The sequence below is a fragment of the Lepidochelys olivacea genome (genome assembly GCF_965140295.1).
Source record: "Lepidochelys olivacea isolate rLepOli2 genome assembly, chromosome: 9".
NCBI classification, from domain to species: Eukaryota; Metazoa; Chordata; order Testudines; family Cheloniidae; genus Lepidochelys; species Lepidochelys olivacea.
The window spans coordinates 6,167,631-6,191,088 of NC_140419.1; the positions used below are offsets into that span (position 1 = coordinate 6,167,631).

General features: G+C 38.9%; 2 protein-coding genes across 4 annotated transcripts in view; one reads left to right on the plus strand and one right to left on the minus strand.

Annotated features, from left to right (window-relative positions):
- The window catches only part of PSMD1 (proteasome 26S subunit, non-ATPase 1), a 145,612-nt gene that overhangs the window by 69,487 nt on the left and 52,667 nt on the right, over positions 1–23,458 (plus strand). The window lies entirely within an intron of this gene.
- HTR2B (5-hydroxytryptamine receptor 2B) lies at positions 1,961–14,987 on the minus strand. Its single transcript, XM_084639707.1, has 4 exons — positions 14,907–14,987; positions 13,639–14,343; positions 5,480–5,680; positions 1,961–2,912 (listed from the first exon to the last, which is right to left on the minus strand). The coding sequence occupies exons 2-4, from the start codon at positions 13,985–13,987 to the stop codon at positions 2,023–2,025; spliced, it is 1,440 nt and encodes a 479-aa protein (XP_084495833.1). The 5' UTR covers positions 13,988–14,343; positions 14,907–14,987; the 3' UTR covers positions 1,961–2,022.

Sequence of the window (23,458 nt, forward strand, 5' to 3'; positions counted from 1 at the left end):
TCTTAGTTTGGTTACCAAGTTAATATTGTCTGCTGTCTTAGTACAAACTATTTTAAAACATGCTTGCTTAGCAGACCACAGTTTCACAAACTTTATCTGAGGAGGTAAAGGCTGAAGCCACCAAAATACTGAATTTTCAGGAAACCCTAACTGTTGTTAGACAGTTGGTAAATCTTGTTTTTATGGCAATATTGTAAAATATTTACATAAAAGATGAGTGCCAGAGTTACAAATGAGCTTACATAACTTGTTTAACGTTCTGAAAATATTTTAGGCATTCTGTGAGAGTGGAAAGCATAAGTGTTCAGGATAGATGGCCAGGTATGTGTTGAATCTTTGAATTCCACCCCTCTTCTCCGCCCGTTGAAAAGAACCCTGCCTGACCTAGTAGTTGGAACTGATTGATGTTGTTTTCAATTATATCGTTCGATGTCCACTTGTCCCAAGGTCATCTGACCCCAGTTAAGGCAATGAAATTCCTGATGGCCAAATTTTAGCAAAAATCTAGAATCAGTTTGGTATATCTTGTGTATTCAGACTGAAATCTTGACTCCATGAAGCCAGTGGCAGATCTCCATCAACTTCATGGAGGCTAGGATTTCATGCATAGGGTTTAAAAGGATCCCCATCAGCACACATTCCAGTGTATGTGGCAAAAGGCTTTTCTGTCTTTTCATTTGGTGACTGTGTAAATATTGGGCCAAGGAAGGTGATTTAATTTATTAACAGGGACCCAAAATGGGAATTTGACCTATTAGATCAGTTATAACTGGGGTAACTGTAAGAGGCATTCTTAGATTCTTGACCTCCCGTTGCACACACAAAGTAGAAAAGTGCCATGTCATCCTTCTTCCTAAAATAAATGCCTCAGCTTTTCTTCTGATAAAATAAACTAACAGCTCAATGTTCATGAGTAATCTGAAAATAACAAACCCATGTGTGAGTGCCGCAGAGGGGAAAAAGAATTCAATAAGGTAGGAGATTTTCCCTTATGCAGAAAACAACACATGGGGGCAATTTCAGCATGTGGAATTTCTATCTCGTTATAAAAAGAAAAGGAGTACTTGTGGCACCTTAGAGACTAACCAATTTATTTGAGCATGAGCTTTCGTGAGCTACAGCTCACTTCGATGAAGTGAGCTGTAGCTCACGAAAGCTCATACTCAAATAAATTGGTTAGTCTCTAAGGTGCCACAAGTACTCCTTTTCTTTTTGCGAATACAGACTAACACGGCTGTTACTCTGAAACCTATCTCATTATACTGGCAAGTACAGAGTTTGCTCCCTGCAGAATGGGCGAGGGAAAATTTCTCTCTGATACCAGTGGATTTTCCTTTGGCACCCTTTCCCCACGGCACAGTAGGAGTGAGTAGGAAACAAAGTGTGGGTTACTGCTGTTGGAACAGTGTTACCTCATAGTTTGATACACAGAATGAGAGTATCCAATAAAAATCTGTACTGATCCCTTGTGTGCTATCATAAAGTCATATGTTCTGTATGCTCGACAGATGTTTAAATCAGAACTCTGGCATTTCAACAAGCCTGTGTGCACTTGGTTGTTTCATCCCTTCTATCTTGGGCAGAATACCAGCCTATATGAGTCCTATCTGCTTTAAGCATAAGATCAAGGAGAGCATTAAAGTAGTGGTGTGTGTGTGTCTTCCTAGAAATGTACTTTGAAAAGGCTGGAGATAATGGAAAACCAAAGTCACACACTCAAGAGTTGCCTTAGCTTCTTTTATTTATACCCCTCCGCTTCTAAACTACAATGCTCTGATATTCACTATAGTTGAATGAAATTGCTATTACTTCTGTGGGATATTTGTGTTTAAATTGGTAAAGTAGAGGGGACCCTAGATAAAGGAACCATAGTTTTAGAGGAGATGAATTAATATAATATAGCTTTAGTAAGATTTTGCTTGTTATAAATAACAGAAGACAATAATATTTATATCCTTCATAAAGCATATTTACGTACAATATGTAGTCGTATAATTAGTTGTGGACATGGTTTTCATTCCATTATACATAGCTCACTTGTTCTTCTGTTTTATCAACTTCATTCTCTGTGAGCAGCAATGTGTCTAGTAGAATGGCTGACGATGACTGGATTGGTGAGCTATGAAGCCTCACTGGGCTCTGGTACATAACGGGACTAATTCCGTTTCGCATCCCGTGCATCATAAAGAGTTTGGAGTTTTCTGCCATTGAGTTTCTGAAGGAGATCCTGCTGGAGCATTTCCGAAAGGCCTTCATTGGCTTTCCGGTCCGATAATTGCAGGTGATGTACCTGCCGAAAGCCTCCCTGAAAGTCTTGTTGAAGAGCGTGTAGACCAGAGGGTTCACCCCTGAGGATACATATCCTATCCAAACAAATATTTCCATGAGCCTTTGAATAACTTCCTGGCTACACGAGTCACACAAAACAGAAGTTATATTTGTTATAAAGAATGGGCACCACATCAACAAGAAAAGAAAAAATACAATCCCCAGGACTTTTGAGGCCCTTTGTTCATTGCTGATGGTCTGCACAGACTTCTTTCCAGCAGTGGACATTCTGCGTATGAACATCTCTTCATTTGTGCTGGGCAAAACCTTATCCTTTCTGGAGCCATCTAACATGGCCACCTTTTCAGGCGATGAGCCGGGTGTTCCATCCCGTTGGAATACTGTAGACACGGTAGACCAAGTTAGGCGCTGAGGTGGCTTGTTGATCAAGTAGGCCTTCTTACGTAGCACTTGTATGGTCAGAAAGTAAGTGACTATCATAATTGCAAGCGGAACAAAGAATGCAGCTAGTGACCCATATAGGATGAAGTCACGAAAACGATCGGGTGTCAGGACGCATGTGATGTTTGTGGACGTGCCGTCTCCATCCTCTATACCTCTGATCGGGATTGGAATGGCAATGCCTACAGAAGAAAAACAGAAATAGTTCAGCTTGGTATCCTCTTCAATCTCTCACTTGGTTTTGCATTTTCAGAGTGTCCTAAGGGAGCATGATATGAGAGAGCTACACTGAGCAAGTGAGCACAGCAGTATCTGTAGTTAAGAATATTAGCTGGAGATTTGGGTAAATACAACTTTAATAAATTCAGCAAGCTTGGTATTAAAAGCTTGCCTTGTTTAACTGAGGGTGACCCCAACACTTAAACAATTCAGGAATCAGGGTAGACCTTAATATTAATTTAAACTCTGGAGCAGTTGCAATACTGAAGTAACATTTTTTCCTACTATCTCCTACCCTTCCTGAATGTAACTTTTGGGGTTTCTGAAGACCTAATCCACAAAATAGGCACAATTTGACTCTATTTAATCTTGAAGCACATCAAGTGATGAGACTCAGTCAGCCAGCAGCCTTTCACCTGAGCTGACTCTCTTGAATATACAAGTGGTTAAAGTGATGCAATGTGTGCTCAGTATAGGTTTGTTGTTTAAAGTCTCTTGGCTATTTAGAGTCTTTAAATGAAGCTTTGCTGTTTTAACAGTTTTTTAAAAAAATACCTCAGAGGGCTTGTCTTAAATTAATTTTCTCTAACGGAAATTACAGTCAGTATTTCTATTGGTAAAGATCTATCTGACGATAAAAACAGGTTCCTGTCTGATGAAGGTTGTTCGTGCTACTCTCTACAACACCTTTCAGTAAGATCTAGGGATTTACTGTACTTCTGCATTCCCCAGCATTCTTAGTGGTGTCGGTTGAAAGCTGTGAAATGACCTAGCCTTCAATCACTTGATCCCTTCCTTAATAACAGACACACCTTTGGAAACAGCAAAGATTTAAAACAAAGACTGACTCAAATTAACCTTTGAGTCAAGAAGCCAGGGCTCAGCCGTTGAGTACTTTTTATGATAGATAAGAAGAAAGGAAGAAGTACAGTGCTGATTATTAGAAGTAAATCAGATATTAAAAGGTCAGCTTCTAAGTGTCTTGCCTCCACTGGAATTTCCTTTCTCCTGTTAAAGTAGAGATAAATCTTTTCTCCAGTCATCAAAGTAGTCCTCTAAATGTATTCATATTGGGAGTTCTGTTGTTAGGGATACATACATGCATCCGATGAAGTGAGCTGTAGCTCACGAAAGCTTATGCTCAAATAAATTTGTTAGTCTCTAAGGTGCCACAAGTCCTCCTTTTCTTTATATGTAGGTCAAGAGCATAGTTATAAATTCTTTTCACCTATGCTGTATCAGTAGCCTAAGTTACCCAGAGAAAACAGTTTATGCTCCTGGCAGGGTGTGGCTCATTCTGTGTGGCATTATTTGCTTTTCTAGCACCACTTCTGTATCTTACTGTCATTGCAAACGAGTTATCTGAACTAAATGCTTTAGCTTCTCTGATCTCTGAAACCGATGTCTGAAGTTCCGTTTGTGCACAAATGTATTAAAGATGAGCCATATGCCATATACAAAGAGTTCAAAAAACACTTAAAAGTGTATATAAACCAGGGGTTCTCAACCCTTTTCTTTCTGAGGCCCCTCTGACATGCTATAAAAACTCCACGGCCCCCCTATGCCACAACATCTGGTTTGCTGCGTATAAAAGCCAGGGCTGGGATTAAGGGGTAGCAAGCAGGGCAATTGCTCGGGCCCTCAAACCACAGAGGGCACCGAGAAGCTAAGTTTCTCAGGCTTCTGCTTCAGCCCTGGCTAGCAGAGCTCAGGGTTCCAGGCTTCAGCCTCATGCTGTGGGGCTTCAGCTTTCTGCCATGGGCCCCAGCGAGTCTAACGCTGGTCCTGTTTGGCGGCCCTCTGAAACCTGCTTGCGGCCCCCCAGGGGCCCCAGACCCCTGGTTGAGAACCACTGATATAAACCATTACATTTTGCATTTCACTTATAAATAGATTTTTTTTAAACACTTAAGCTTTGACTTTTTGTATCTTGACAGCACACCTTAATTTCTGAAATGAATGTTACTGGGAGCTCACTTACTTGAATCCATGATTGAAAGATGAAATTTTTACATAGTTATCCCTCTTTCTGCACAGCTTTAAAACAAAATTCTCAACCCTATTATCCATAGGGTTTTTCTCCTTGGGTAGTTTTAAATGAGGCAGGAATTTCAGCAGCAACAGTTTCAGGGCTTAAAATCAAATCTGTTACTGACAGGCATCAGATTGCCGGCACTGGAACCTAAAGTCTTGCATCCCTAAAAAAGATGCAACATAAGCAGCTGCAATGCAGTCCACCCCATGCTGCCCCTTCGTGTGTTGCATCCTTCTGTGGGTGGAAAAAAAAAATCTTTGAACTTCGTTCCTATTCAGTCCTTGACCTCTCCAATAAATCGGCCAGCTAGTACCTGTTAAATGGATTTTGTGACGTAGCCACCTGCTCACTAGGAAATGGACCGAGATCAGCTCCGTTGATATAGGCTGCCGTCAGCTAGTACTTTGCCATTTGCAGTCTTGCCCCAGTTTTGAACTAATGATTTAGTAGTGAAAGGGTTTCTCTCCCCTTTCCAGTATCAAAAACCCCACTTACCTATTGAAATAAGCCACACCACAGTTATTTTGATGAGAGCTGTAGCCCGAGAGTTGTATTGACTGGCCTGGATTGGCTTTTTTATGGCAATATAACGGTCCAGTGAGATGGCGCAGAGATGCATAATGGATGCTGTGGAAAAGAGGACATCAAGAAATAGCCAGACAGGGCACAAGTCAGGTGGAAGCGGCCATGCGTTATCTGAAAGAAAACAGGAAAGCTATTAGGTTTATTTCTAATGTCCTTTGAGTGTTCAGTATGTATTTTCTCCTTCATGCATGTCATAGAAGCCTCTTAATAAACTCTTTGGAATCATACCTTACTCCATACCTGCCCTCAGACCTTTCTCTCCTCTCCTTTCTTCCTTCCCTTGTTTGTTTTTCTCTTTAGCTAATCCCTCATATGATTCCCCCCCACCCCAGCCCCAAATTCCCCTGCCAAAAATGGTAGAACTAATGCTTGCTGCCATCACAGTGATGTCTTGTATATTATTTCCCTTTCTCTTTGTCTGTCTGTCTTGTAAACTCTTCATGGGAGGGACTGTCTACAACTTTGTACAGTGTCTAGCCCAATAGGGTGCCCTGATCTTGGTTGGTCCCCAGACACTACTGTAATAAGCAAGATTAATAACAAACCATGTTGATTGTATTTCACAGTTACTATCTCCATAAAGTCCACTGGATTAGAGGTATATTTAACAATGGAGAAAATAAGTGGTGACTTGTCTGTCATAGCGATGGAGAGACATGGCTTAAGTTCCAGGGTTAGGGATGTCTTGAACAGTCTTTCTAGTGCATACAGTTTTATAATGAAAGGGTTTGCCGTGTCACTGCATCACATGTGTGGCGGCTCAACAGGACTCTGCCATCAGTGAGTGGATACCTATTTTTATTCAAAAGAAATTGACTAATTCCCCTTCACGTCATTTTCAAGAGCAATAGCTCAGGCTTCTACACACAGTCTTAAAAGTTGTATTTTTGACTAGGGCTAATCTGCTTTAATGTTATCTGTGTAGGAAGTAAAATAGTCCATCAGCTGCTTTCTGTTCAGGATTGGGACGTTCACTTTGTATTTTCACCTTCCAAAGGGTTGGTATTTGAGAGCTGTGTCTTCCCCAGTGAAGATCTCATAAATATTTTCTACGCTGAACATCAGCGAATGGACATTAATGAAGCTATTCAGTTTTTTTTATAAACTAATTGATCTCATTTACAAGTGGTTTGTGTCACAAGCCACTGCTGCTGGGTGGCTGTTGAGTTTAAAAGGTGCTTTAGTGTTTTGTATGTATATGAACATACTGATCTGTAGGTGCAGTTAAGGTACTGCCAGAAAATTATCAGCTCTTTGTAAAATGATGGGTTAAACATATTTAGTTTTGAACTCCCTGCTGTGAATAAACAAGGACTGACTGTCCTGAGAATGTTAAATGAACTCATGTAGTAACTGAGTCCGTTATTTTATCAACGGTGTAATGTTGCAGCAGTTTAAGATTTGAAGCTTGATTTCGCGCTGAGACTATTGTGAAATGATATGGTGGTGCAGTGGCTTTGAGTTTCAAGCAAAGGGGAATGGGGAAAATTGCGTTGAAACAGGCTAAATTACGCTGGTCTGCCCTGATGTATATGTTGAGACTTAGCCATCTGGACAAGGAAAGAAATGGATGGAGACTGAGAATATTACTGCACCTCTCCTAAAGTAGTGAGCTCCAGGTGAGATTGCAATAGGAGGTCAGGCATAATGGAAAAAGATTAACTACTTTTGAATAAACTAACCACAAGTCTTGATATTCAGTTGCATGATTCCTGAGTATCAGGCAGAGCGGAAACTTAGTTACAGAAAATAATTTAAAGTTGATTAATGAGGTAGGGTGCAGATATATGGAAAAATACATTATTAGAGCATTCAACACACATTCACTTTTACCTTTCTGTGCACAATTTCATTAGGCTGTAAGATATATCTTTTTTTTTTTTTTAACCTAAAAGGCCTGTCGTGCAGTCATTCAACCAACTATGTAAGTCAGCATGCCAGAAAAAATAAGTAGTTAAAACAACCAATTAATTTGGTAAGTTTTTGGAATGCTGAGCTTCTCTCTAAAAAGGCAAGAACTCTACTATGGCTGAAATAAGTGAAGTTAGCACAGTTCTGACAATGAGGTGTGAACTGCAAACGTGTACATTTTGCATACTAAAGGATGTTCAGTTGGCATTAATAGCTGAATTTCAAATGAATGATTCAGTGTTTCCTATCAAAAGTCCTTATACAGTACTCCTTAGATGGTATCTCATAAATGGTAGCCTTGCAGAGAGGGGACATGTGCATTGCAGTAAAATGGATTTTCTTCATTTTCAGTTAACCCGTTCCTTACAAAAGGCATCCTTTAATGCTTGGCAATGGAGCTGTCCTTTCCTTGTTCTGAACTCAAGTTTTTTTTGTATGCAATGAAGCCTTGAAAATTTTTATAAGATCTGCAAAGCTTTTAGTAATTGCTGACCACAATGTAAATGTAGAAACCTTTTTCTGTTTATATTTTTCTTTGATAGAGGGAGGAGAGGAGTAGCAGCCTCTCATATTATGAACTTGTGTAAGATATGGTTTTTCCACCAAAAATTACTCCAGAGTTTTTGAATACAGTAGTTGATGAGAAACGAGGGATATAGTCATCCTAAATCTTTGTTTGTTTGAAACAAAATTACAATTTTAACACTGTCATTTTGTAGTTCTGTATTAAGAATTGCTCAATATGATCATGGTTCTCAACCTTTCCAGATTACTGAACCTCTTTCATGAGTCTGATTTGTCTTGAATACCCCAAGTTTCACCTCTCTCAAAAACTGTTTACTTAAAAAATCAGACATAGAAATACAAAAGTGTCACAGCACATTATTACTGAAATATTGCTTACTTTCTCATTTTGTCCGTATGAAATTTTAGTTTGTACTGTCTTCACTAGTGTTTTTTATGTAGCCTGTTGTAAAACTGGGCAATTATCTAGATGAGTTGGTGTACCCCTTGGAAGACCTCTACGTACCCACCAGGGGTAAGTGTTGCCCTGATTGAGAACTACTTTGCTAGATTAATAACGTGACATCTCTTGCTGTATTCCTTAATCTTGTTGACTTATTTGCAAATACGTGTGATAAAAGATGAATGCTCTGAAATGACAAAAAGAATGAGGAGTACTTGTGGCATCTAAGAGACTAACAAATTTATTTGAGCATAAGCTTTCGTGGGCTAAAATCCACTTCATCGGAGTGTTTGAGGACCATTTTTGGCTATCCTCTTTGCTTTGCTGGTCTTGTTACCCTGGGTACTAATGTTTGCTTCCCAATCTGGCACTGCCAACAGGGCCCTTTCAGTTACCTGATCCTGCCACCACTTAAATCAGTAGGCATGGGTTCTGTCCTCTGTATCCTGTAATATTAGGTACATACAAACAATCCTAGTATATAAAACAAAAAATTCTCTACATGATTCTCTACCATTTTGTGGCAAATTGCCCTTTATAGAATCCTGACCAAGACTGGCAGACATGTAAGAAGGTGTTGAAGAAAAATATTTGTTAAAAATAAATCTCTGCCTTCCAAAAATATATTTAATGGTTGCATTTTCATGATCTCCACCTCTTCAGGTACATAGTAGAGTTTTCTGTCTGTGAATTGTCATTTCAGATATTTCTGAAACTTGGGGATTGGGAGAGGAAACATAATAGAGCCTTCCTCAAATACTTGTAGAACAGTTTTCGATCCTTGAGCATTATAGTAACCTGTTGGATAAATGTATTATCCCGGTGTGTAAATATTCATAAACTCTGGTTTGAAAGTAAAACTCGCATACATGAAATAATGGAGCAGGGAGGTAAAGTTTTTAACAGGTCTGGTTTAGTTTGGGATTTTAGAAATAGTGATTTCTCCCATCACAAATGTCTGTTTTGTCTGGGGCAAATAATTAGCTGTGTGTTTAAAGCTTATTCTGTAATGCTGCCTCTTGGTAATAGGAATGTAGATTTTTTTTGAAAAGTATGTAAATTTTTAAATGTCCCAATTACTTGTGTTTTTCTTAATAAAATATTCCTGATTTTGGAGCTCCAATGTTCGTTTTTGTTTTTTTTTTGGTTTGTCTTGAGTAAACGATGGGTTTTTACAGACAATTTCTGGCTTTGATTTACTGAAATGAGAAGGAAAGCTTTATAGGGAATATGGGTTTTCAAGGTAATCCTTAAAACTAGATACAGTATAGAGGAGCTGCTCCTGATTTAAGCCCTTGAAAGATTCTTTGAATGCTTATGATTAGACGGCACTAATTATGTATTCATGTAAGTGAGATAAAGGAAGTCCTTCACATAAGTGTTGGAAATTATTATTTTCAACTTTGTTGTAATGTGCTCTATAGTCTATTGAAATTTGTTGCCTGTAAGGGATTTCATTATGAGTCATTTTGTTGATGTAAGGTTTTTTTATTGAGGTGGAAGTTTGACTTTTTTTTTTTCTTCCATATCGATGTAAGCTCAGGCTTTATTTTAGAAGTTACTGCGTGTGTAGCCTCTCAAGTATGGTTTATCCTGATGAAAATACTTGATGGCGGGGCCTTCATTGACTTTGATTTCCTAGCTGCTTTTCTTGCTTTTTTATTCAGCTTGAATGATTACATTAAATTTTCTTGATCCATATAACTAAAATTGTAGTCGGGGAGAAGTTATTTACCAAAGTACCTTTATTTAATAGTTAACTAAAGATGCTTTTTATTAAAATTGTCCTGAAACTGTTTTAGTTTCCTTCTGTCTTGCAGATTTTGAAAATAGTCAGCCATCCATGAAGTTGGTCTGATCTCTTTTGGTGATATTTCTGGAGTCTTTTCACAATTGTTTACTTTCTATCTTCACTATATTCCCATAAATGAAGGAAAGATGAATGATTTGCAATGTAACCTAACTATAACTGGCATGAGAGTGCTTGAGATTCCCAGTTTTCTTGGGTGATGGACATTATAATAGTTTACTGTTCAGAAAATCGACATGTTCTTTTATTTTATTTAAAGGATATTTTGCGCCCTTGAAATACATCAACACTAGGAATACTGATTTCTTTTTTTTTTTTTAAGTTAAAGGAAAATCACGATATACTCTCAACCAGCTTTCTCCCTAAAATCTCAGGTACTGAGCTTCCAGCCTCAAACCTCATAGAAAAGAGAAGGATCTTTACACAACAAATCCTGCATCTTGCCAGGGGTTAGATTAGATGACACTTGTAGTCTCTTGCAACCTTATGATTCTCCTATCCCCTCTTCCACAAGTACTTGTTGATCGTATTTGCAGATCAGTAACAAAACCTTTTGTTAAAACAATGAGAAGTCCTTGTGGCACCTTAGAGACTAACACATTTATTAGGGCATAAGCTTTCGTCGGCTATAGCCAGTGGTTCCAAATATTATTAATGGAGACAACAGAGCATACTTCCATTTACTAACATGCTAACCTGTTAATGAAAGCAGTGCAAACAGTTTAGCAGTTCAATAAAAACAATGAACAGTTCACACATTCTGACATTTTAAAGTTTTTTTTAAATTAAAGCCACCATGTGCATTCCATCAGCATTGAAATATGGCTCAATCACTCACTCTGAAGTTTATACTATTTCATTTAAGAACACCACTATATTAGTGAAGTTGTTACAGGTCAAATGTGTAAAAAAGAGCCTCTATTACTGGAACAATTAAGTTTATTAGTGTTAACTTTTGTAAGTATTCGCTGGGTGGAGTCCGTCTCTGTCGTGGATTTTACGTTTAAACATATTGTTGCATGTTACCAGCAAAGATTAAAGTGATTGCTGCTGCTGCATTTTAAATAGTTCACACCTTTCCCCACATATCTGCCATGTAATGAGATACAAGTCAAAAATCAGAGACAAAATATTTGTATTCTGTATCAATAGCTGGCACATGCTTATTTCACTATTATGAAAATGTTCTTGTCTGAAAACATGGGAAGGGTAGATTTTAATTGGCTGCCTCTGTCAGTGATTATTCTCTGTTGTTCAAATAGTTATCTGGTTAATAAACCTTAGATATTGTGGTCTTGTTGTGTGCTTAACCATCTTGTTCCAGTCCAACAACCCCTAACGTTTTGCTCCTGGTCTGAACTTTCTATAAACACCTCAGCATCTTCCACCAGCTGCTGAGGAGGCAAAATGTTTTTCTATTTTGCTGCCAAGGAGACATCTTATAGAAGTAATTTCAGTGTTTAGCATTGGTCAGTTATGTGAAGTGCCTGCCATGGCCTTACTACACCCATTTAATTATTTTTAATTTTACTTTTTTCTTTAAAACATCCTGCAACATGAAAGATGCTTTTGTTGAATTCTAAATTAAGATTCCTAGCATGTTTTAACCTTGGTTACAACAGCTTTAGCTCCGGATTAATTGAGAGATTAAGTAGCAATAAAAGAAAAAGTAGGAAAATTAGGCAAAATCGGTTATTGGGAGACTAGTGAAATTCAGAAAGATAAAGTTTAGCTTCACATTGTATTGGCTGCTATTCGGATTTGGCTTATTTATGATGATTTATTAATAATTTTCTGATTCTTTAAGGTGTCTTCTTTCAGCCTATATTTCTTACACTGTCTTCTGCTCTGTAAATGAGGTATTGGGAAAGGGGATTAGTCTTATTTGAGCTTTTTTTAAAGAAAAACTATGAAAATTTTATATTAAGATCTCAAAATTTGTGTACATTTTGAAACAGATTTTTTTCTTTCCAATTGGAAAACTGTATACTAGTTATGCATAGTCATTTTCTAGAAACTGTTGCTTGAAAAGAACATGCCCCTTATCTTTACTGTGTTGATTGTTCTGTAGTCAGTTTGACATCTTTATATATTGAGTAACACTTTATATAGAGAAACTAACTGTGAGGCATTTTTATGACTTAAGAGAAACTGTCACCAAATTGACAGCAGTCGTTTGTGGAGAGGTAGGTCTGCTGATTACCGCTATGCATTGAATACTTTAAATTTGTGTCTGCTGTCCCAAGATCAACCCTTAGAGATTTAATATAAAAACACAGAACTTCTGCTGTCTGTCATTAGTTATGGGTCAGTGGTACACTTTATCTCAAAGGTTTGGTTACCAGCATGGGGGTATTGCATGGGGTTCACTTGAAAAAATAGACACAACATCACTGTAGCTGTTATACATCTGAATATTTGCCAAATAGATAAAAAAAAAAAATTACAACTAAAAAAAAATTTTAAGCAAGTTTAAACAATAACAACAACAACAAAAGAAAAACCATTCAGAAAATTTCCCATAAAATTGTTACCAAATTACGTATAAATACAACATTTTAAATAATAGGTCCCTGAAAATATGAATGTTTTTGTTAGTCATTATGGAATAAACAAGAAAATGTCAAACTCCAGCGTATAATCTCATCAAAATCTGTTTTATTCCTCATGAGTCAGGGTAAATGGAAACCTGGATCTCTTGCATCAGGTGCACAGATGGCCTGATATTGGACTAGCTGGACAGATGGACCATCTCTCTTTGGAGTGCATTATGAATTTTGCCATTTCCCTAGGGCAGTTGAAAAATCAGTTTTTCTGCAAGTGACACCTTAGAATTGTTGCCGTCAGTGATCCCAGAGATTATCTGAAACGCGTACCTGGGTTATATAAATGATACCGAAAATTATTCTCACTGAGTGGTACCAACTCCTTGAGATGTGGTGAAAAGCTATTCGGTCCAATGCAACTATCCCAAACTGCTTAGCACTTCCGAAAGAGAAAATTTCTATTATGAGTATAATATCTAACGAGAGTGGATGTTCAACATTGCACTGCTAATAATCATTCACCCTATACCTTTTGTCCAGTGTGTGGTACCTGTAGTTGCTCCTCAGAGGTGTAGTTAGCTTCTCCGATAAAGGGGTGGGAGACAAGGGAAAGGATATTCGTAGTAGATTTGTTTAAGCTTGCGTCTTGAGAAAATGTATCTTATAATTAGAGGTAGGGGGAATTGAGAAGTGTTTAGCCAGATATGCTCACAGAAAATAACATTATCACAATTAAGCGGGGTATGTAAACAAGCAGTTGTCCTATTTAAAGTATATTTAGCATATTTGCTCCACTTATGGAAGCTTGATGGCAGGAACAAATTGAAATACTTACCAAACAGTATGATGATAAGGGCAATCGGCATCACAAACAATCCAACCAGCAAGTCTGCCACCGCCAGGGACATAAGGAAGTAATTTGTGGCATATTGCAACTTTTTCTCCAGGGACACAGCCAGTATAACAAGTATATTCCCCCCAATGGTGGGGATTATAACCATTAGGGTCAGCAGAGCTGCCCACCGTGGTCTATTCCCCTGTTCATCATTCAAGTAGTTCTGTTTGAATTCCCCTGTTACTGAGAGCTGTGTCAAAGATCCATTGCCAGATCCATACCCGTTTAAGGGATAGGACGTCTTTGTACCCAGCAGGATGTATTCAGGAATTGAGTTTTGCTCAGACATGTTGTAAGATATAGCAGCTGGCTGTTCCTCTCTGGTCCGGTACGATCCTGAAGAAAGGTCAGCATGGTCAGTAAGGTAAACTGGTCATCTGATGCTGTGATATGCTGCACCCATGCCAGAGCGTTAGATCTAAACTTGTATTCCGTTCCTTACTGCATGCACGTTCCTCTTAAAAATGAAAGTATTGACTCCGGCTGGCAGGGTCCAATGGTCTGATTACTCTTCTAGAGAAGCTTAGGTTTCAGAAGGGTTTATGAGAGAATTCAATGGCTGCGAGAAGGCGACAGTTTTTTGCTTCTTGTGTCTTCCTACAGCAGGAAATATGGTGTGTGAACTTGCATGCCGACAGCTTCCCCCTACATACAAAATATATAGATTGCATCATTTTTTATTTACAAAGTGCAAAAACCTGATGCTTATGCTGTGTATGTACAACTCCTCCTCTGAGTGTCTAGTCTATATTAGCATGCATGTTGGCAGAGTACAGTACCTATATTTCCCCTGTTAAGAATCCTGTTTCCCCAAAGAGCTATCATCCCCCAGAGCATGGTTGCGAATGATATAGAAGATTTCTTTAATGGCTACAGTCCCTCATTTATCAGATGTAGGTCAGAGAGCAGCTAACAGTAAAACACTGGTGACTACATCTCAAGAGAGTCGTAGACAATTTATGGAACTCGAACATTTTAAAGTTACTCATTATTTAAATGGGAGGGACACGTAAAATCCGCACTGTTTGGAGCTCCTTTCTTTAAGGCTTGAGCAAGACTTTAATTAAACACAGCCTCCCCGAGCTCTAAACTCTGCTGAAGTCTTATCGCTTGCTTTTCCCTCTTACAAGCAGACACTTTAACTAGCCATATGTTTAAATATTTTCTAGATTTGGTTCATTGCAGGTTTTCTGTGAAGAAAGCCTTACCTTAGATTTCTCTTGGATTTTGTTTCCCTGAGGGTTCGAGAGGGATAAATTTCTTCTGCAGTTTGATCTTCTTTTTCATCACATGCTGGATTTCAGCACATAATTTTTTAACATCACTTTCTAGAAGACAAGTTTTTCATTCCTCTTGGAATCTTCTTAAAACAAAAACCTTTGTCCATACCTTCCCATTTGTTTTTAAACGTCAAGATTGAATTTCTTCTGTTTTTAAAGTCAAGTTCTTTGTGTGTATTTTCTCCAACTGGTATTGAATGGAGGGGAAAAATAATTCTCGCCACATTGTTTTTTGTTTTTAAAAGCAAAGTTCTTGGTTTTCCGCTTCTCCTGGTCTTTTGGGGATCTTACTTACATGCTTAATACATGTCTCTTGAGTGTTTCACAGTTCTTCTCCTGCCTCTCATTCTGTGTGCAGTTTTCTCTGCGTTTGTTAGCAAAACTTGCCATCTGCTGCTATCGTTTGTTGATTGACTCATTCCAGTGCATCCAGCTCCAGTGATTGAAAACAAGGAAATAAATGAGTGGGTTTTTTTTACAGCTGGAAAAGAGCCAAGGAAGGTTATTTCCTTTTTATTTATTTAGTGCTCCAGACCTATAGTGTACATTCCTTGTCCCTGTGTCTGGATGTGCAGATGCAGTGTATGACCACGCTTCACACTACAGTATACAACTGTATTCAAAGTAGTTCTCGGCGCGCTCTCTCTCTCTCTCTCTCTCTCTCTCTCTCTCTCTCTCTCTCTCTCTCTCTCAACATGAGCACAGTTAACCCTGGAAAGTTGAGAGTTAGTGTAAACTCTTCTGTTAGTTTGTTAGGCTTTGAAGTGTTTTGTTTTAGAAAAGTGTGTTCTAACATATCCTTTTAAATGCATGCACTGTCACTTTAAGCCTTCCTAGATACAGCTGCTTTTTATTACTTAAGAGTATTTTCTATTCTTACCTTCCAACACAGTTGAAAGTTGTTAACTTGATCATACATCCCATCTATAAAACAGAAATTGAATTTACTTCTGAGGACAGCCACATGGCAAGTGTGTAATAATCAGACATAGGTGAGGTCATAGATTTCTACAGTTTAAGGCTGAAGGGACCATTAGATCAGTTAGATCAACTTGTATATCACAGACCATTAAATTTAGTGAATTGCTTATACTCGTCGTGCTCTGTCAGGACCAGGTCCCCAGTGAATCATGATTCATTCTGTATTAATTTTTAAAAATTGCATCCACTTCCTGGAATCCACATAGGTGAAGAGAAAAATCTGCTGTAAATATATTATGGAAATAATTTAATATATGACATTTTTTGAACCTGAACAGCAACCTCTTAAGATTAACAGTGCACATTACAGATAAAGTAGTTTAGGATTTCTTTATGTCAAAGAAAAGGTTTTTCTCCCCCCCACCCCCCATTTAATACTTGCTGGTTAATAGGAAAAAAATAAAATATGCATACTTGTATTTTAACCATTTCATGGTCCTATTGCTCAGGTCATAGAATCTGTTTGTAGTATATTCTTTCCACCATGTTAATTCTGTACATTCGTATTGTATTACAGTGATGGTTATATAGTACTAATATGCTCATATTTTGTACTAATTTCACATGGATGAATGGAAAATTAAATTACATTAATAACATGATAGCTTGTTCCTCCCACTTGGAACCAGATTAGGCCTGGGCAAGTAATATGTGAATGGTTAAAGAGATGATCGTACCAGCACTTGCATCTATTTATACTGCTTTAAAAAAACACTCTGTTCCCACTTTGCTCTGTAAGCTTTAAATTTAACATAGAATTGTTTCCTATTGTGGGCTGTCAATATCTTTTTCAACTACGGTGAACAATTTATTTTAAGGATCCTCTATTTCCCTGCCGAGCAGATGGGATGGAGAGTCACAAATGACATCCAGTATTCCAATGCCTTAATACAGTTGCCTACGTTATGAAAAATAAATGCTACAGAATTACTTCCATTTTTTCTGACATGTCTACATGGCACACACATATCTTATATCTGCATAATAGAAGGTGGAATAGAATTTCCAGAAAAATGTATGCCCCTTATTTTATATAAGGGAACTAGGACGGAAGATCTCCTGTTATCTCAATCCCTAGGGGTCTCATAGGGTCCGAGACATTTTATCTTCTGAAAAAAAATTATTTTAGGAAATGAAAAGTCCAGGTGCGGTAACTGCCACCTGCATCTAACCATCATGTTCCCTCTTGAAGTATCAGAAAAATAAACAATATCATGCACATGAAAATAAAACTGAAATTAATGCAAAGAGAAGAAAATATCACTCTAGTGACCATTTTTATCCAGTTTTCTCAAGGCTTCAACTAGGTCTTTGATTTTATGCCTGCATGTAACTGCAGATATGATTTTTATAATGAAAATAATCATGAGGGCAGTTTTTAGTCCACAGATCTCTACCTGGTTTGCAGGCCTCATCAAGTGGCTGTATAAGTGATGTTTGGGGCTGTATAAGTAGGAGCATTGCCAGCAGATTGGGGGAAGTGATCATTTCCCTCTATTCGTAATTGGTGAGGCCTCATCTGGAGTACTGTGTCCAGTTTGGGGACCCACACTACAAGAAGGTTGTGTGCCCTTGTTGCCAAGAAGGCTAACGGCATTTTGGGCTGTATAAATTGGAGCATTGCCAGCAGATTGAGGGAAGTGATTGTTCCCCTCTATATGACATTGGTGAGACCACACCTGGCGTAGTGTCCAGTTTTGGTCCCCCCACTATAGAAGGGATGTGGAAAAATTGGAGAGTCCAGCGGAGGGCAACAAAATGATTAGGGGGCTGTAGCAGATGATTTATGGGGAGAGGCTGAGGGAACTGGGATTATTTAGTCTGCAGAAGAGAAGAATGAGGGGGGATTTGATAGCTGCTTTCAACTACCAGAAAGGGGGTTCCAAAGAGGATGGATCTAAACTGTTCTCAGTGGTACCAGAAGACAGAACAAGGAGTAATGGTTTCAAGTTGCAGTGGGGGAGATTTAGGTTGGATATTAGGAAAAACTTTTTCACTAGGAGGGTGGTGAAGCACTAGAATGGGTTACCTAGGGAGGTTGTGGAATCTCCTTCCTTAGAGGTTTTTAAGGTCAGGCTTAACAAAGCCCTGGCTGGGATGATTTAGTTGGGGGTTGGTCCTGCTTTGAGCAGGGGGTTGGACTAGATGACCTGCTGAGGTCCCTTCCAACCCTGGTATTGTATGATTCTAAGTGGAGATTAAGTGCTATGAAATGCACCTGCATTTATTTGTAGGCACAAAATGGACTCTGTTTCTGAAAATCCAGTCCTATTTGTTAGTAGTTCTGATTTGTTGAGCTACTTGAGGGTTAAGAGGTAGCTAGAGAAAGTGGGAGAGAGTGAGGGAAATGAAGGAAGAGAGGATGAAAAGTAGAAGACACTTCCATGTGCTAAAGCCAAATTGTGCTGTCCTAGCACTAGCAAACTTCATAGCCATAAATCACCACCTTGAGAGGGGCCGGATGAGCGATCAAAACGAATGAGTCTTGTCTACCCTACAGCTTCAATTCCACCATTGCTCACTTCAGTGGAGCTCTTCTGGGGTGACTCAAGGCTGTGAAATGTGCTAGCATAGACAAAGCCATGCCGTAGGCAAGGAACACACCACGTAGGATGTAGATTGGTGTCCTTTTGTAGACCGGAAAAATAACTTCTTGGTGGCCCAGTCGCAAGGTCTTTTCTCTCCCTGCTGACTTTTCTGATGTACACATCTGGATTGAGGTCACCCACACCTTTTATACTGACCACCAGACAGTAGGTGTTAAAGCATTTTGCTTGCCACTGACCTCGGCTTAATTCAAACCAGTGACATCACTTGTATATACTCCTTTGTGACTCTTATTCAGCAATACAAGGTACCCCGCCCCCCATCTATTCCAAGACCTCATTACATCAGCATGTTATCTCCATCTTCCAAGCCCTTGCTCAGCTTTTACTTTATTTTTTTTAAATTTTGAAAAACGTCTTTGGTGTAATCCTAGCCCTGTTGAAGCCACACCCAAGCTCCCATTGATTTCAGTGGTGCCAGGCTTGCACCTACTGTGAAAATGTAGATAAGTCTCGTCTTCCTCCATGGTTGAGACTTGGCTGAACTATTTTTTCCCTTTGCAAGAGAGTTTGGGAATATGACAATATGCTAATGAAACGGTTGCTAGTGTCTGAATCTCTAACACCCCCCCGCTCAAAAATCCAGAAAAGTACCCAAGTACATTAAAAGATACCGCAGGGATTAAATTAATCCCATTGACTTCAGTGTGACCACTTGTGTGGGTATAGGAAGTCGAGGACTTGGCCTCACGTGTTCAAATTCAAGAAACCGAAGTAAAACCTCTGGAGAAAAATACACACTAGCGCTCTGAAAAATTGTGGATGTAGTCACATAAGTTATTGATATCGGCCTATATTGGATCTGCGTCGTTATTTTCAAAGGGGTTTATTATTTTTCACTTGTCACATTTCTAAATTTTCTCTTTCACAGCATGTTAGGAACTAACCTTAAACCATTTCAAGGGGGAAAATGAGCAATAAAAGTGTAACTCTGTCAACCTAAATTCTCTGTTCCCTCTTGTGAAGGGACTCGCTGTCTCCAGCTGGTTTTAAATACATCACTTGTTCTAGAAATTTCTATTATGAATCCTACATGTCTGAGAAACATCTATTTTGACTTATGCAGTGAGGGCTGTTCCTTGCTGAAGTGAAAATTAAGTGTTTGTACTCTTCTGGAGTGCCTCACACGTGATTGTATTCTGGCGTTGTACCATACAAATGGCTCTTGCTTCCTTGCTGTGAGAATGGGCTCACTTTTAGAGCCTGCTGAGACATATTTTTCTTCAGTCCTGTGTTGTGATGTTTGCTATTTTGCACGAAAAAACGTGTCTTAAGGAAGTAAAGGCAACTACTGTCCACTGTGATTGGCTGTGTGTGTCTGTATCTCTCTCTCTCTCTCTCACAGTGAAAAGGAGTGCTTTTTACACACAGCCTATGGGAAAATAAGCTTTCCTTGATTGGTACAAAAAAGTGTTAATATAGTGGTATTGAGGTCTGGTATAGGGGATATTCTTAAGAGTCTGTGGATCTCTGATTCCAGTTGGCTAGAAAGCTGAATTCCTTGTGTGATGGTGTTTGGATTTGTACCTGCCCAGGTCTGAATAGCTGTCCAGGAAGCATTTCCTTCTGCAAGTTCCATTAGGTAACAGCAGAGACTCATTTCAGAGTAACAGCCGTGTTAGTCTGTATTCGCAAAAAGAAAAGGAGTACTTGTGGCACCTTAGAGACTAACCAATTTATTTGAGCATGAGCTTTCGTGAGTTACAGCTCACTTCATTGGATGCATGACTCACTAACTGAATATTTGCTACTTTGGCTAGCCTTCCTCCCCTGGTCGTTTGCCCCAGTTTGGTGCCTAACTCTTTCTCTTAAAACTTTAATTCACATTTGCTCAGGGAGAGGGAAAACCTATGTTACAATATATACATTTTTTTTTAAAGAACTGCTACCATTTCTTCAGCCCCATAGCTATGCTTGATAATTACAACCACAAAGTTAAGCTAAGGGCATAATTCTAGAAGGTTCTGAGTGCCTCAATTTCTGTTAACATTCATAACATTCATAAACCAGTCGGAGAACACTTCAATCTCTCTGGTCACGCAATCACAGACATGAAGATCGCTATCTTAAAACAAAAAAACTTCAAATCCAGACTCCAGCGAGAAACTGCTGAATTGGAATTCATTTGCAAATTGGATACTATTAATGTAGGCTTAAATAGAGACTGGGAGTGGCTAAGTCATTATGCAAGGTAGCCTATTTCCCCTTGTTTTTTCCTACCCCCCCCCAGATGTTCTGGTTTAACTTGGATTTAAACTTGGAGAGTGGTCAGTTTGGATGAGCTATTACCAGCAGGAGAGTGAGTTTGTGTGTGTATGGGGGTGGGGGGGGATGTGAGAGAACCTGGATTTGTGCAGGAAATAGCCCAACTTGATTGTCATGCACATTGTGTAAAGAGTTGTCACTTTGGATGGGCTATCACCAGCAGGAGAGTGAATTTGTGTGGGGGGGTGGAGGGTGAGAAAACCTGGATTTGTGCTGGAAATGGCCCACCTGATGATCACTTTAGATAAGCTATTACCAGCAGGACAGTGGGGTGGGAGGAGGTATTGTTTCATATTCTCTGTGTATATATAAAGTCTGCTGTAGTTTCCACGGTATGCATCCGATGAAGTGAGCTGTAGCTCACGAAAGCTTATGCTCAGATAAATTGGTTAGTCTCTAAGGTGCCACAAGTCCTCCTTTTCTTTTTGCGAATACAGACTAACACGGCTGTTACTCTGAAACCTGTCAATTTCTGTTGAGGCCTTTGGTGATTGAGGGCACTCTGAACTCTGGAGATTCCAGCCATTAGACCTAGCATAGTACAGGATCGCAAAGAAAGCCAGGAGATAAGGGAAGGTCCAAGGGGAGAAGTGAAATATCCTGAGATATTATGCTTTAGCTGTGTACAATCTTATATTTTTCATTTTTGTCCTTTAGATCTAGTCATTTTCCAATCTTTAAAATATAACTGACAATTTGAGGGACTAACAGAGCAGGAGTGATTCTGTGTTAATTTCATCTACTTGCATACTTCTCCCTCGTCTAGTCTTGCCTGATCCTACTCATGTTCCTCACAGCCTTCTCTAGAATTAACTCTCCTCATTTAACATCTACAAACTTTTCCACCTCATTGTTCACTCTTTTCGAGATCATTGATACTATTTTATTGAATTTTTCCCTCTCCATATTAGATAAACTTGCACAAGTGAAACTACAGCTATGCCATCAAACTGGTGCCAACCCCTAATGTAGATGTAATGCAGTAGTGTAAAGAAGAGCTTCCCCTGAGGGTGACCAACTGCTAAATCTCTCGGAAGTTCCCTCTGTCTAGCTGGCACTGAATATACAACTGGAAGTATTTTAGAGAAAGCTACTGCAGGGAATGAAGCTGGATTGGGCACAGCTTGGATTGAGTTTTTCCAGGCATGGGAATGGATTGACAAAGGTTTGGAGTTTCTCGAGAGAGGAGCTGATGAGCAGAATTAGAAAATGCCTGCCAAACATAACCAAACTGCATAACATCCTGTTGCATTCTCTCTCCCCCCTTCCCCATAGTCTGTTTTTTCTTCAGTTGCATGCTCTTTGGGGTAGAGACTGCCTTGCCTTGCCTTGCCTTGTCTGTAAAGAACCATTGATACTTCTCTCTGTAGAAATGACTCCAGATCTTGTGATTAGATGTCAATTTTTCCGCTTTGTGAAGTCATTATTGCTGAAGTAATTATAACTTTTTCTGCGTCATCTGTCATGGCAGTATCAGCATGCCAGATATTCCCTGTATGGAAATAGTTTCATATTGTATGATTTATTAAGGTCCAATAGTTGGGGAAAGTCATAAATATTTGGAACTTTCTGAAAAATATGCAGGGAGAATTAATTAAGAAGTTCTTAAAAGTATATTTGGCATTGTTCTTTAATTTTCAAGAGTCTTATTTTTCTCTAAATTGTAAAATCCTAAAATATTTAGAGTCTTTAAAAAAAATAAATGCTTGCATAACTTCAGTGATGGTTCAAACACTTCCATTTTTAGTTCTTACCGCACACATGATGTGATCGTTTACTTTCAGCAGCCTTATGTACATATTGCTAATCTTCTCTGTATATTAATGGTTTATTAATTAAGTGTTGCTGAAATATACAGAGGAAATAAAGTCAATCCCTGTCCTGAAGAGTGCACAGTGTACAAAACGGACACAGAAAATGGGAGGCACTGAAATGCTGTTACCTTGGAAAATGAGCATGATATAAGAACCTAAGCAGGCTAGACACTGGGAGACCCCTGCAGAGGAGCTAAGTTTGTTTTAATGTAGTGCTTATATACTTTCTGCAAGAAGGGAGTTTAGAGGAGGAATGTGAATGAGAAGAGGGTGCATACACCAAAGAATGTCTCAATGAGATCCTTCTAGACAAGTCCACTAAGCTGCATTCTGCAGTAGTTGGGACTGTAAGTGATTTTCAAGGGAAACCCCAAATAAAATGCCTTAAAATATCCCAGCATACATGTTACGAAAAATTGGGTCACAGGGGCAAGGGAAGGAAACTTCTGATAACTTTGGAGATCAGGGGAAGCCATTCATGACTACCACTGAAACATGACCATCCATGGTCAGCTGATCAAGATGTTTTTGTACTCAGACCACCCTGTGTTCTGACTGGTTGAATCCTCTGCAAGGACTTTATTACAATCTTACCATATATGATTTTCTGCTTTTACTGTATGAAGTTTTGCATTGTGGATTTAGGAAAAGCTCTCATCCCTGGGAGCGGTGAGGAATCCCACATTTTTGCTCCTCTGAATAATGTTTTTGGGAACATTCAATGCTATGCTTAGTTGCTAATTGATTTATCTGTTTACAGGAGACTAGCATCTCTAAGAACTAATGAGATAATAGTTCAAATGGACCAGGTCCT